Source organism: Tupaia chinensis, unplaced genomic scaffold, assembly GCF_000334495.1.
Source record: "Tupaia chinensis unplaced genomic scaffold, TupChi_1.0 Scaffold000573_1, whole genome shotgun sequence".
Taxonomy (NCBI): domain Eukaryota; kingdom Metazoa; phylum Chordata; class Mammalia; order Scandentia; family Tupaiidae; genus Tupaia; species Tupaia belangeri.
In genome coordinates this window covers 1,744,247-1,759,031 of record NW_006160087.1, presented here as the reverse complement: position 1 = coordinate 1,759,031, position 14,785 = coordinate 1,744,247, and the positions used below count along the sequence as shown (strand labels likewise).

Genomic DNA, 14,785 nt, shown 5'->3' with positions numbered 1-14,785 from the left:
CCTGCCCGGGGCCGCCCCGCGCAGCCTCTCAGGTGAGCCTGCCCACGGCCGCCCTGCGCAGCCTCTCGGGAGCAAGTGGCCCTGGGTCCACCCCACGCAGCCTCTCAGCTCGTATGTGGGCCTAGTGCGTGGAGCTGGCACAGGGAGGGGCGAGGACCCTCTAGGCTGCCCATGGTCCTCAGGCTTAAGTTTAAACTCCTCTGTTTGGCATTAGAGACCTTTCACGACATAGCCCTTGAGGACCTTGCTGCCCTCTTCTGTCCCTTTTGTCCCACCTTTCCCATGGCTTTTCAGCCCCGTCTTCGCACGTGCTGTGTGCACCCCCTCCCCGGTTTCTCCGACTGTCTGTCTCAGCCCAGCTTGCTCCCTGGTCCCAGCTGGGAAGGGGTGTGGCCCAGCCCCGCACGGGTAGGCTGGCACCAGCCTATTTATCGGCTCCCCCCCCCCCGGCCCCGGGCGCCTGGGGGGGGGGGGGGGGGGCTCCTATTTATCGGCCCCCCTCCCCAGGTCCCGGGAGCTCTGGGAGGCGAGGGCTGGTCTCTTCCACTTCCGCATGCCCGCCGAGGCGCAGAAAGGCCGTGTAGGCGTGTGTTAAAAGTTCGTAAAGTAATAGAACTAGTTTTCATAGCGCATGTGATTCATCTGCTTGACACATATTTACAGAGCCTCTGCGCTCCACCAGGTGCTGCGAGCACAGCAAGGAGCAGGGTGACAAAATCCTGCCCCCGTGGGGCTTCCAGCGGGACAGGGAGGCTGTGATGGGGTGCTGTACGGGAGTGGGGACTGGGCAGCTCTCAGGTGAAGGCCTCGGGGATTTAGAGAGGCAAACCAGAGTCACCAGGACTGCGGGCCACGTGTCAGGGGAGGAAGCGCAGCTTGGTCCCCAGTGGTCATCATCTCGCCCGCTTTGCCTTGCCCTGGCCAGGGCCAGCGTGGTGGGAGGCTGGGCTCCATCCGGTCCTGCTGTGGAGTTTGTCAGCTACGGGAGGCCGGGTTTCCTGTTTTGTGGGCCAGAGCTGTACAGAGGGACCTGATTTCTAATTCGTTGTTATTTACCTTTGTTGTCTTTGGGTCCTTTATCTCAGGTGCAAAACCTTTGACCTTCCCTACCTGACTGGGGTGTGGTGCGTGAGTAGCCAGGAAGGCACGGATCTGACCATAAACATTTGTTATAGCAATTTTCTCATTACGTTTCTGTTTTGTTTTGTTTTTTTTGAGGTTTTCACCATAGGGCGTATGCACTAGCTGGAGAGAGAGGGAAAGGGAAAAATCGTCGCCGGGGGGATGGCCACAGTGCAGTCCCTTCTCCATTCTCCTCCGGAGTTCGGGCACACAGGCTCACACGCCCGGGGTGTTTCAAGTTGCAGGCCCGGAGCTTGCGTGCAGCTGGCCACGTGGGGTCCAGTGCCTTCACACCACTTGCCGCCCCCATTTCTCTGGTGCAGCCGACGAGTTTTGTGTACACAGGGCGTAGAACAGATGTCCAAGTCCTCCTGATTATGCGGCCCCTGAAATCAAAGCGAGGCTGAAAGGCTTCAGAGGTAACTTCTGTCCGGAGGCCTTGTGAGGCCTTCAGGTCAGGGTTTTGTTTTTTTTTTTTCTTTTTGGAGAGTTTTTTTTGCTACAGGGCGCGTGCGCTCGCCAGACAGACAGAGAGAGACAGAGAGATAGAAAGCGAGAAATCACCCCCCAGGGGGGATGGCCACATCGCAATCCCTTCTCCTCCATTCTCCTCTTGGGATCTTGGGCGGGCACGCACACGCGCCCGGCGTGAGTTTAAGCCACCGGGTCCGGGACTCCGGGACTCGAACCGCAGTCGACTACATGGGAGTCCAGCGACATAGCCATTACGCTAACTGCTGGTCCCCCAGGTCAGGGTTTTAATCGCGCACACACGTGTGTGTGGGGCAGGGAAAAATCTGATGACGTTGTCAGAGAGAGCATGCACTGGAATCACCCAGCCTTCTGCCTGTACAGCCTGTGATGGGGGGCTCTTTTCGGAGAAGCCTGTTTGTCCGTGTTCCTGGACTGGCAGGAACGGTCGTCTAACTGCAGAGACTGAGATTCCATAAGCCCGGCATTCTCCCGCGAGCCCAGGAGGCCTCGTTCCCACACGCGAGGCAGCCTCCTTGCTTCTCCTTGCCTCTCCATCGGACTTGTCATGCCTAATTAAATGAGATTTGTCTTTAAATGTGACATTTCTGGCATGGTCACGGTTACAAATTTGATTTACCCAATTATATCCTGTTGGAAGGAAGACAGATTCTTTTTGAACCTATTTACAGAACTAATGATCGTAGGAAAGGAAAGGGTCTCGGTAAAAGGCACTTTGAATAATTTTTAGCAATCGCTCTGAGTAGTTTTGTAGACAAAGCCAGTTACATATGTTGTTTTCAATAGAATTATTTAAAGTGTTTCTCAGTAATTTATTCGTATCACGTTAGATTTTTATTCTCGCCCTACCCCACCCAAAGAATTCTGAAGGGTTAGTTGGAACAAGGCACCATTTAAGGAATGTTTGATTCCTGTTTGTTAAATATAGCCTCCTAAATTGAGGACTACAGACAGATCAAAGAGAAAATGCCGTTTAGACAATGGAACAGGAAGCACGATGTCTCAGTTTCAGCCAATCCTGGGCCTACTTCCTTTTCCTTTGAGCCTGGCTAGCCCACTGTGCAAAGCTGTTAACTTCTGACTAAAAACTCTCCGGCAGTGTCCCATCAATGGTGACGATGACAGCTCGGAAACCTGCACCCTAAGGGAGAGAGCCAGGCAAAGGCCTTACAGCCTAGAGACCGGCTTCCCTTCCCCTGCCTTTCAGAAGACTCCATTTCTGACCTGTACCTGGAAGCAGAGACCTTCAGGCAGGTGTGACGCAGGAGGGAATCTGACCTATTGATAAAACTAAAAGATTCCGGTCAATTTATTCAAATAAGCAGTCTCAGAAGGAGAGTGGAGGCCTCTACCAAGATGCAATGCTTGAGCAGTTTTTCACATTCGGAACCCATTGTGGGCAGCAGAGCACACTGGTCGTCTCTGGGCCTTAATTTATCTCATGGAGCATGAGTTCTGATTGTCCCCAGTGACCAGGGTATTTGAAATGTAGAGACAGAAATGTTTGTAAGGAATCTTTGCTGATGGTTGCCGTTTCAGTGTGTGCATTAAAATGAGGTGTGTGGGTCCGTCCTGGAAAGTGCACAAGGTATCGCGTTTTTCTCTCTTACTATGTATGTATATATATGCACATAATCCGCCCAGGGAGAGTGAGCTTTTCTTCTTTCGATTTGCCAACTTTTTTAAACTGCGGGCTTCCCGGGGCAGCTGTCGCTCCGGTGTTCAGCTCATTAAAACTACGGAGAGTTTGAAACGGTTGCAGTCTTTCTGAGCATCCTGTTTTTATAAAGCCAGGGATCCCTCTTTGCTGTAGCCCAGAGGCCATCTGCGAAGCCCACGAACATTTGCATGTAAAAGACACCTTGATCATTTTATTATGCTGAGTGACAGGCCTGGGTTTGAGGAGGCCCTGGCAGAAGCTGGCTGAGCAAGCACCACAGACCTGGTGGGTTGACGGGGAACACAGCAGGAAGTAATACTAATGATTAAAAATCGTTTTTTTTTTTCTTTTTTTCAGAATAGACCTTGTTTAAAATATCATTTAAGAGCGTGACCTCAAAATACAATAAAAAAATGAACAGGCCCTTGAAGGAAAGTATTTTGCCAGAATGTTCCTAGACCCAGGAATTGTGCTCCATTCCTGAGGGCAGAAATTGTTTTTTCTCTTTCTCTTTTATTCTTTTGAGTGATTGAGTTCATAGTGGCAGGAAACCAAACAGCAGAAGAGGGTTCTGTCAACGTTCTGAAGACAATTTATAAGCCACCGGGCGCTGGCGCATGTAATTAAAGCAGTGTGCCCTAACCCAGTGGTGAAGAGGTGGGTGTCCAGATGCCCGCAAGCCCCAGAGTTCTTTAGACAAACAAACTAAAAAAGCCAAGCTTGGAGGAGCACTGAGATTCCAGATGTCTTGTCCTCTGCGATTCGATGGAGACCCTTTCCTGTTTGCTCGCCCCTTGCCGAGAACCAGGCAGATCGTATAATCACATCCATCTTCTGGACGTTTCTGCCACTGGGGAAGGGGACAGCAGGTCTCATCCCAGGCACCCAGCTCTGGTCAAGAGCCAGGTCGAGTTAGAAAAAGGGCCAGCAAGACCGCCCTGAGTGTTGAGGAGGCTGTGCCTGGAGCACTCTTGGGGTGCAGGGTTCGGTGGTGCTGGTGAATCTGGAGTGAGTCAGCGGGCCCTCTGTCATGACAGAAAGGCACCAGTAAGAAAAGTGGGTGACCTGCAAAGTGCCTGCATTTCTACGCATGAAGAAAACAGAGCGTTGGGGGTGGCATAGTGTTTAAAGGTGCTGGATTCCTACATGGCCGACCACGGTTCGAGTCCCGGACGTGGTGACTTGCTTTCTCACTTTCCGTTTCTCCTGGTCAAAATAAATAATAATAATAAATATAATAAATAACTCTTAAAAAGGAAAGAAAAGAGCATGCTCTGCTCCAGTCGGTCTGTGCAGTGAGCGCGTTAGCAGAAGGGTTATCCCGTCTGCAGATGCCACGGGGCAGAAGCCTGGAGTAACGCTGTTTGGGGAGGGGGTTGGTCCTTATAGGAAAGGGGCACAAACTTGCGCCTGTTTGCAGAACTAGCGTCAGACAGACTCTGGAGCAGCTTGTTTATTCAGGGCCGAATTGGTCTTTGTCTTTGTTCTTCTCCTGGTTGTGTGATCTTATGTAGATGTGTAAAGACTATGGCAGCGGGAGGGAGGGAGGTGTCATTTTGCTAAGACTGATAATACCGACAATAAACAACAACAAACAACAACTAGACAGCTGCCCCTGTCCCCTGCCCCCTGTGCGGCACCCGGCCCTGTGAGAGGTGTTCACACAGGTGTCCCACGGTTCGAGTCCCGGACGTGGTGACTTGCTTTCTCACTTTCCGTTTCTCCTGGTCAAAATAAATAATAATAATAAATATAATAAATAACTCTTAAAAAGGAAAGAAAAGAGCATGCTCTGCTCCAGTCGGTCTGTGCAGTGAGCGCGTTAGCAGAAGGGTTATCCCGTCTGCAGATGCCACGGGGCAGAAGCCTGGAGTAACGCTGTTTGGGGAGGGGGTTGGTCCTTATAGGAAAGGGGCACAAACTTGCGCCTGTTTGCAGAACTAGCGTCAGACAGACTCTGGAGCAGCTTGTTTATTCAGGGCCGAATTGGTCTTTGTCTTTGTTCTTCTCCTGGTTGTGTGATCTTATGTAGATGTGTAAAGACTATGGCAGCGGGAGGGAGGGAGGTGTCATTTTGCTAAGACTGATAATACCGACAATAAACAACAACAAACAACAACTAGACAGCTGCCCCTGTCCCCTGCCCCCTGTGCGGCACCCGGCCCTGTGAGAGGTGTTCACACAGGTGTCCCCAGCTCCTTATAAAGTGTCAACTTGCATTTCTCCCTGGGAGAAAGAATTTGAAAAATGCCACAGCAGGAAACGCGCCCCAGAATGTTCTGGTTACAGGACAGGAGAGAGGCTGGAGCCAGTCTGCGAGGGGCATTCAGAACCGGAGACATGAGTGTGTCGCTAATGAACCCTTTAATCACTTCCTGTAAACGTTGAATAACTTCCCTCTTTGTTTTCCTAACACGAAGAATGGTTTATGAGCACCTTGGTAGGAAGTCGTTTAATCCTTACAGTCTTTATTATTATGCCCATCTCAGAGGTGAGGAAACCGAGGACAGGGAGGCAGGGGTCACCAGGGTCACCGGCCGCGAGGTGTGAGGCCGTGCACCTAGGGCGGCCCTCGCTGCGGAGGAAAGCAGGGGCTGGTGCTGCTCGAGTGGGTGGAGGTGCTGGCCGGAGAGCAGAGGGGAGGCCCCGGGAGAGGTGGGTGGAGGGTAGTCCGGAGGCCCCGAGTTCAGCCCAGCTCCTCTGTGCCCCCAGGGAGAGGGACCACCTTGGCCAGAGGCTGCTCTGTAGAGAGAATTTGGACATTAGAGCTGAGGGCTCGAACCTGACCTCAAAACCCAGGGACCAAAGACAAGAGCCTGTGGCCAAGAGACGGACAGCCTGGCCCTCCATTCATCGGGCTGTTCTCCCCGCACCCCTTTCTGAGCCAGCCCAGGGCTGGGTGCCATGCACAGGGACAAATCTGGGGTCAGAAACAGGCCCTGGCCCTGAGGAGCCCTCATGGGGACCTGGGAGGTTGGGGTTGGGGACTTCCATGAGAGAGTGTGTGAGGTGAGGCTGGGAGGACCATAGCCCTCCCTGGTCAGAGGGGGGAAGGGCGTTCCTGCAAGGGGAACAGCATGAGCAAAGGCTCAGAGGCAGGTTGGGGAGGTGCAGCTGCAGGGGGCTGGGGAGGTAGGTCTGGCGCCCTCTGAGGGGGAGTGGGGCTGTTACAGACCAAGGCCAGAATGCGAAGGGCTGTGACATTGGGGCAGGGGCACAGGGACCATGGAAGCTGCAGAGCAGCCTGCCAAGGTCAGGCCCTGTGGGTGCTGTCCAACCTGAGGTCAGGCTGGGACAAGCAGAGGCCGGCATCCAGGGCGGACCAGAGGGGGCCTTTGTGGGTCAAGAGGGCTTGGCTGAGTCCTGAGGAAGGATCTGAAGTCCTCAGGGGATTGTCAGTCGGTCCACACTCACTCAGGGGCGGGAGTGTACCTCCGAGGTCAGTGACTGATGGGGAAACTGGCTTTCTTTCTCTCTGCCGCGGCCATTTATGGCGTCCTGTATGCTGAGCTTCTACCAGGCATGGGGTGATGGTGGTGGATGAGACTGAGGGAGTTCTCATTCCCAAGGAGGCAGCCGAGAAAACAGGGACCGGACGTGGACAGGTCAGGTTCCCCAGGCACAGATTCTGGGAAGGGGTGCTCTGGTGCCTGAGGGCATCCGTAGGGGCCTGACCTCGTCAGGGCATCAGGGAATCCTGACCAGGGGGCTTTTTGGTTTTTGGAGAGGTTTTTGCTATAGGGCGCCTGTGCTCGCCAGAGACACAGAGAGACAGAAAGCAAGAAATCACCCCCCTGGGGATGGCCACGCCATAGTCTCCTCCATTTTCCTCTCGGGATCTTGGGCATGCACGCACACATGCCCAGCATGAGTTTAAGCCACCGGGTCCGGGACTCAAACCATGATCTACTACATGGGAGTCCAACAACATAGCCATTACGCTAACTGCTGGTTCCACCAGGGGGCTTTTATGCAGAGGGTGGCAGTGTGGGTCTTCCCAGCAGAGGGGCAGTGCCTGGTGGAGGGAGCAGCCCTGACGAAGGCCTGAGGTAGGAAGGGCCCGGTGCTGGGGTGCTGGGGTGCTCGGAGGCCACAGGCTGGGCTTGGGGCAGGGGAGGGGTACCTGGAGCAGCAGTGGGAGGGCAGGCTCTGCAGGTGGTCTGCCCTGGGGACCTCTGCCACCTGCTTCTACCCAAACGAGTTCCCCAGTCCTGGAGGGAGTTCTGGCGTGGGGCAGAGGTGGTCCGGATGATACTCAGTCCCCCCCATTGTAGAGGCAGGTTGCCGTGGCCTGGGTGCCGTCCCCATGTGTGATGTGCGCAGGTGCAATAGGGTCCCCCTGGGGATGGCCACGCCCTAGTCTCCTCCATTTTCCTCTCGGGATCTTGGGCATGCACGCACACATGCCCAGCATGAGTTTAAGCCACCGGGTCCGGGACTCAAACCATGATCTACTACATGGGAGTCCAACAACATAGCCATTACGCTAACTGCTGGTTCCACCAGGGGGCTTTTATGCAGAGGGTGGCAGTGTGGGTCTTCCCAGCAGAGGGGCAGTGCCTGGTGGAGGGAGCAGCCCTGACGAAGGCCTGAGGTAGGAAGGGCCCGGTGCTGGGGTGCTGGGGTGCTCGGAGGCCACAGGCTGGGCTTGGGGCAGGGGAGGGGTACCTGGAGCAGCAGTGGGAGGGCAGGCTCTGCAGGTGGTCTGCCCTGGGGACCTCTGCCACCTGCTTCTACCCAAACGAGTTCCCCAGTCCTGGAGGGAGTTCTGGCGTGGGGCAGAGGTGGTCCGGATGATACTCAGTCCCCCCCATTGTAGAGGCAGGTTGCCGTGGCCTGGGTGCCGTCCCCATGTGTGATGTGCGCAGGTGCAATAGGGTCAGCCCAGCCCACGTGGGACAGGCCCTGGGCCTGCATCTGGGACTGGGCCCGACCTGCCTTGGGGATCCCCCATCTTGTAGAGGACCATGTGGGCAGCCCTGAGAATCCAGGGGTCCACTTGCGAGGAGGCTCTGCAGGGGCCCCCAGGGAGGGGCTCCTACAGAGCCCCCTCTTTGGGGTTCACGAATAATGCCCTGGGGAGCATAGGTGGGAGCTCGGAGGGTGTCGGAGAGGGCGGGCTCCCCAGCCACACCCCTCTTCCTGCTCCCTGTGAGGGAGGCGGCCTGCCAGGCAAGGCGGGCAGGCCCTCAGCTGGAGGTTGGAGAGTGGCCTCCTGGGTGGCCGGAGAAGCAGCAGACACAGGACGTAGGGCACCTAAGAGCTGGACCTCCGAGGAAGGCCCTGCACCACACACTGAGGAGTTTGGATGCCGTCTGTGTTTACACTGGTAGCCGGTGTCAGGGCTCACGGGTGGCAGGGACTGCGCCCACGTCCATCTGGGCCTGCCGACGGGCCTTAGTGTCTCCATCGAGTTTGCTGGAACCCAGTCAGCGAGATGGGCTGGGGCCGGAGGGGAGGAGTGGACACCGTCTGGCTGAGCTGGGACCCTCCCTCTGCCTTGCTCCCATTGGCAAGCCAGGCAGAGAGGTTCAGCCAGGGGCATTCACTGCCCACCCACTTGACACGGAGCATCAGCCAGAACAGATGCTTCAGACAAGCCCAGGGGCCAGCACGGAGGCCACGGGCCGCAGAGACGGCCGCCCCGAGCTCTGCCGCAGGCGTCATCCTGCACGCCGCCCACCAGGAGTGGTTTCTCTGCCACTCTCTGATGTCCAGGGACCTGCGGGGGCCTGGCATGCAGGTGCCCGGTGTAGTAACCGCTGGGTAGATAACCATAATCCTGGCAGGCGCGTCTTGGACGCTGACCGTGCCAGCACTAGGTCCCCCATGCCTGTCTGGTGTGCTCCATGAGCCCGCGAGCAGGGGCTGTACTTAAGGACCACTTGGCAGGTGAGGACACCGAGGCCCGGTGGTTTGCCCAGGGTCACCCACTCTGGTGCCGGCAGAGTCGGGGGCAGCCCAGGGAGAGGTCTCCTCAGGGAAAGAAAAGAGCGTCTGCTCTCGTGGTGGGTGGTCAGCAGGGCAGGATGCAGTCGAAGCAAACCCCTAGGCTCAGCCAGAGGCCGGGCCTCGGAGTGGGTGCTGGGGGACCCTCGGGAAGCAGGAGGCTCCGGTCAGACTGGAAAAGGAGGCTGGAGGAGGGAGGGGGAGCTGTGGCCTTTGAAGTCAGCTCTCGCCTTGGGCTCCCTCTTGGGAGAGCCAGGGTACCAAGGGTTTGGCCCAGGCCAGCCGAGGCCCAGGGCCTGGATCCAGTCTAGGGGACGGGTCAGGGCCCAGGTCAGACCCTCCCCTCACCGGGCTGCCCCTTACAGAATCCACACAGGCGACAGACCCTACAAGTGCCCGCATCCCGGCTGCGAAAAGGCTTTCACCCAGCTCTCCAACCTCCAGGTGAGTGCCTGCCCGCCTCGCCTCACCCCTGTGCAGCCGCCTCCCCTCCACGGAGCCGGAGGAGGGGTGGGGCTGGGGAGCCCCGTCTCCTGACCCTCTGTGCTCTCTGCAGTCTCACCAGCGCCAGCACAACAAGGACAAGCCCTACAAGTGTCCCAACTGCTACCGGGCCTACTCGGACTCGGCCTCGCTGCAGATCCACCTCTCGGCGCACGCCATCAAGCACGCCAAGGCCTACTGCTGCAGCATGTGTGGGCGGGCCTACACCTCGGTGAGTGCCCTCCCCGCTCCCCAGGAGGGGACGTGACCCCAGCTCAGAAGCCAGGGCTGCTGCTTCCCACTTATTTTGGGCTGCCCGGCCGAGCTCCCAGCCTCCTGCCTGCCCTCAGCCTGGGCTCCTGGGCCTGGCCCCCTGCCCTCCTGCCTTCCTGAGCTAGGGAAGCTGCAACCCCTAGCATGGCCACAAGGTGGCACAGTGCCTCGGCTTAGCACCACCCTTCTCTCAGGAAGGCCTGAACCACCCCAGGAAGGTCAGTGCATCCAGTCCCCTGTCCCTGGGTGGGAATTTCCCCGATGAGGGCCTTTCAGGGCCCAGGAGTGCCTTTAGGTGCTCGGTGAGTCACTCGTGTCTGTGCTCCTGATTAAATACCCCCGTCTGCAGACCCCGTCCACCCAGCTGAGGCGGCTCTGGCTGGCCGAGCAGTGCTGCTGTGGACGCTCGTGCCAGGCGCTCGGGCACCAGGGCGAGCCTCCCAGGGCGGTTAGAAACCGCTGCCAAGCCAGGTGCGAGACCGGCCGCTGCGGGGAGATGCTTGGTGGCGAGCGTAGTGACTGCTCCACGGCAGACCTCACCCTAGTCTGTAGGGCATGTGGGCAAGCTCCTCCCCGAGCTGTGACAGTCTAAAGTGTCCCCAGACTCTGCCACACGCCCCTCTAGGGACAAAATGGCAGCTCGGGGAGGGCGTCTGAGGGAGCGCCACGGGCATGGCCCCTGGGAGGCCCTTTAGGCAGGCAGGAGAAAGGAGGGAAAGACCTTCCAGGCAGGGCAGCTGTGAGCACAGACTCCCCGAAGTGGGCCAGACCTGGTGTGTGGGGGGGGACTGAAAGAAATTTAGGTCACATGGGCCCTTGGGGCCCTGATGTGGAATTCGGGTATTTTTCCAGGTGGCAGGGGAAGCCAGGGAGGGCACTGTGGCTGGAGGGGCCGTGGGTGGTCGGGGAGGTGGTTGGCAGTGCTTGTCAGTGCCAGCCAGGGCTGCTGCTTGCGGAGTGGGTGACATCTGTCCTTCCCTGGGGCTTAGGGGGCTGAGGAGTTAAGAGATCTCACCCCCTGCACCACCCACTGTCCGGCCTTGCCACGTGCTTATTTCTCAAAGCTAGATGTCATTTTATTTTATTTGTGAGAATTTCAATTGTGTCCCTAAAGATACGGATCCTTTCTGGAACATACCCACAATACCTTATCACACCTAAAAGTAGTGAACCGGAGTCTGGGTTGGCCTCACTCAGTCAGCATTGAACCGGAGTCTGGGTTGGCCTCACTCAGTCAGCATTGAACCGGAGTCTGGGTTGGCCTCACTCGGTCAGCATTGACCCGGAGCCTGGGTTGGCCTCACTCAGTCAGCATTGAATTGGCCTACCTCTGTCAGCAGTGAACCGGAGTCTGGGTTGGCCTCACTCAGTCAGCATTGAACCGGAGTCTGGGTTGGCCTCACTCAGTCAGCATTGAACCGGAGTCTGGGTTGGCCTCACTCGGTCAGCATTCACGCTTTCATTTGCCGCGTGACACCATGATTCTATTTATGTACAGTATCACAGTTTAATTGAGGTTGAAATGAGATTCCTAGTGTTTGAGGGTACACATTTATTTCGGTGAGAAAACAATTGGAAACCCATGCATAGTTTTCTCATAATACTTGGGTCCCACGAACTCTTTTTTTTTTGGAGAGGTTTTTGCTATAGGGCGCGTGCACTCGCCAGACAGACAGAGAGAGACAGAGAGACAGAAAGCGAGAAATCACCCCCAGGGGGGATGGCCACGCCGCAATCCCTTCTCCTCCATTCTCCTCTCGGGATCTTGGGCACGCAAGCACATGCGCCCAGCGTGAGTTTTAAGTCACCGGGTCCAGGACGCAAACTGCAGTCGACTACGTGGGAGTCCAGTGACATAGCCATTACGCTAACTGCTGGTTCCCTCCCACGAGCTCTTGAAGACCCCTATGCGGGTCGGCACGTGTCCAGTCCCCAGGCTCCTCCCCTTTTACTTTCTCCTCACTCCTGGAGAAGTGGCCTCCTAGCCTGGTTTGCCACCTGCTGAGACCTTCGCCAGCTGGCTTCTGGCACAGGAGACCAAGGAGTGGCACCTGGCACGAAGCCCCACCTCTGCTCCTGGCCAAGGCCCACGGTGGCTGCAGTGGTATGGGTCACCGTGTGCAGGTGCCTCAGGTCAGCCTGAACAGAGCCCGTGCTGGGGTCGGGCCTGCCAGCCACCAGGGAGGACCAAGTGAGAGGGTGCAGAGGCCAGGGCTCCCACCACCTCCTGGAATGGCGTGTAGGACAGGACCCCCACCCTGACGGTAGGCTGAGGCTTTGCCACATCACCATAGCAACCCTGCCCCATCGCTGCTTACCAAGGAGGAAACTGAGGCTTGGGGGTGAGCAGGGCTAGGCTCAAACACAAGCTGCCCGCCCAGCTGGCACTGGGAGCTCCAGCCAGGGGCTCAATGGGCAGCCAGCTGGGAAAGCCTGTGTTGGCGGTACGGGTGGGCGCTGCTGAGGCAGGCCTGGTGCCCGTCAGTTCTGCAGCAGCCCTCCCGTGCCCTTGCGGCAGTGCAGTGTCCTGCCGGCCAGTGCCTGGTGCCATCCGACCCCCAAAGCTGCGGCACCCACCGCCAGCGGGCCCTCCTGTCTAGGAGCCCCACCCCTCAGTGCAGTGGCATGCTCTGAACGCTGCCCACCCTGCCCACAGGAGACCTACCTGATGAAGCACATGTCCAAACACACGGTGGTGGAGCACCTGGTGAGCCACCACTCGCCCCAGAGGACGGAGTCCCCCGGAATCCCGGTGCGAATCTCCCTCATCTGAGCCCACCGAGACGCCGCCCCGCCCGGCCCGGCTCACTGGCAGACAGACCCAGGCAGCACCAGCCCCACTTCCTCCGGGGGCCCTCCAGGAACCGCCGAGCTCTCTCGACCTTCCCAACCTTCCGGAAAGCTTGGTCCGCCGAAGCCCTGCCTGGTCCAGCTCTGGGCGGCCAGGCCAACTGCAAGATTCCGGACTGTTTTGGTGGCATCCAAAGACGATCTCAGAGCACTTTGAACCTCGCTGTTGGGTTTTCTTTTTGTTCTCCGCCCTTCACTTGCTTCACTGTTTTTTTTTGTTGTTGTTGTTGTTTGTTTTTAAGTTTGTTTTGGAAATAACGAAAAAGATATTTATTGGCCAGGAAGACGGTGCTGCTAAAAGTGAGAAATGACCAGAATCGGACGGATGGACGCGGAGGGCCAGAGAGCAGCGGGGACCTCTCGGGGCCGCAGGCATGAGGGAAGGCCCAGGCCGGAGTCACTGAACTGCAGAGGGGACCCCAGCTGGGAAGGGGCAGGAGGCAGCCGAGCTAGCTCAAGCCTACGCTGTGCCCTGGGCGCCTTTGTGAGCAGAGGGGAGCGGCAGCCGCCAGGGCTGGCCAAGCCCCAGGAGGCAGGACCCAGAGCAGGGCCGGGAGATCCACAGGACCCACGGGTGCAGCGGCGGGCGCCCCGGGCAATGGGGCGGGGGTGAGCAGGTGAGACCGGGCCGCCCCTGTTTCCCTGAAGACCACCCCAGTCTACCTCGGTGCTGGCAGGAAACCTATCGGCTACCTCTCCCACCACCCCAGACTGGGCAGGGGCTGGGGAGGGAGTGGGCCTGGGGCTAGGACCCGCCTCCAGAATCCCTCCAGGTGGAGGCTGTGCCCAGGGAGGGGCTGTTTGTCTTCCCCACCATGGACAGGAACCCCAGCCCAGGCCCTAGGCCCCTCGGCAGGGAAGGGGTCCTGGGGAGGAGGATCCGGGGGCAGACCCTGCCCCCAGCCCCCACAGACACACCCCAATCTGAAAGCCATGCGTGTCCGTGTATATAGGAACCATGTACAGAGCCCGGAGAAGCCCCCCACGTCCCCCCGGGAAAAAAAAAAGAAAAGACTAGACAGAAACTCATCTATATATTCTGTATCTGGAGTTCCGTTTTGAATATTAACTGTGTTATTTTTATACACTTTTTAAGCCTTAACTCGCCATTGATTTTCCAGTTTAACGTTTCCTGGGGTTTCTTTACCCACGGGGTTCTCGGCCCCACCCCCACCCCTTTGTTTGCCGTCGTCGGATACTCAGTATTGTAGCTTTTGGTCCGCATGTTACTGCCCTGTAAATACGCTGTTACACATACTGTTAACACCCCTTTGCTTTTTTCTATGGGACCTCCAGGCCACCGTATTTAGAACTAGTTACCTTATTAAAAAAGAGAAAACTGTCTTTGGCTTCTCAGTCTGCATCATGGTGGCAGGGAGGTGAGGGCAGGTGTCCCTCAGACACTTCAGGAAGGAAATCTGCATTCTACTAGGAAGGGGGTGGGGAGCAAAAGGAAAACCGAATGTGGGGGATACACTGAAGGGGGCGCGAGACCTGGACGTCGAGCCCCTCTGTATTTCTCTGTTGTGAAGAATAAACTGCCTGCCCCCGGGCGGCCGTGCTGTGTGGCCTGCTCTGTGCGCAGGGGCTGGGCGCCTCCCCGCTGCTCCCCTCCGCGCCCAGCCCTGGAGAGGGATGGCTGCTGCTGCGGCTGGTCCCCCTGCCGGCCTGGCAACAGCCCTGCGTGGCGCGGGCGGAGCCGCAGCGGGTGGCAGGAGGTCCGGCCGGTCGGAAGGCTTCCTCCGTGTGCTGGGCCCACAGTGAGTGCCCCTTTCCCCCAGCCCATCACTAGCTCGCGGGAGCTAGTCCAGTGATTGCTGGGGCCCAAGAAGTCCCCGTGACATACGTGTTTCCCCGTGGGGGTCGACGTTCTGATCGTCCGGGAGGGAAAGGCGGGCGTTAATTCCGCCCAGGTTCGCCAGGCAGCGTCCTGGAGGAGAAGCAGCAGCTCTGCCG

The 14,785-nt window shown here is 57.7% G+C and overlaps 1 protein-coding gene across 1 annotated transcript in view; it reads left to right on the top strand.

Annotated features, from left to right (window-relative positions):
* The window catches only part of ZNF362 (zinc finger protein 362), a 26,460-nt gene extending 12,287 nt beyond the window's left edge, over positions 1–14,173 (top strand). The window contains exons 5-7 of the mRNA XM_027775562.1: positions 9,589–9,667; positions 9,780–9,938; positions 12,636–14,173. Coding sequence (XP_027631363.1) covers positions 9,589–9,667; positions 9,780–9,938; positions 12,636–12,752 — 355 coding nt within the window. The 3' untranslated portion in view covers positions 12,753–14,173. The remainder of the gene's footprint in view (positions 1–9,588; positions 9,668–9,779; positions 9,939–12,635) is intronic.
* The last annotated feature ends 612 nt before the right edge of the window (positions 14,174–14,785 follow it).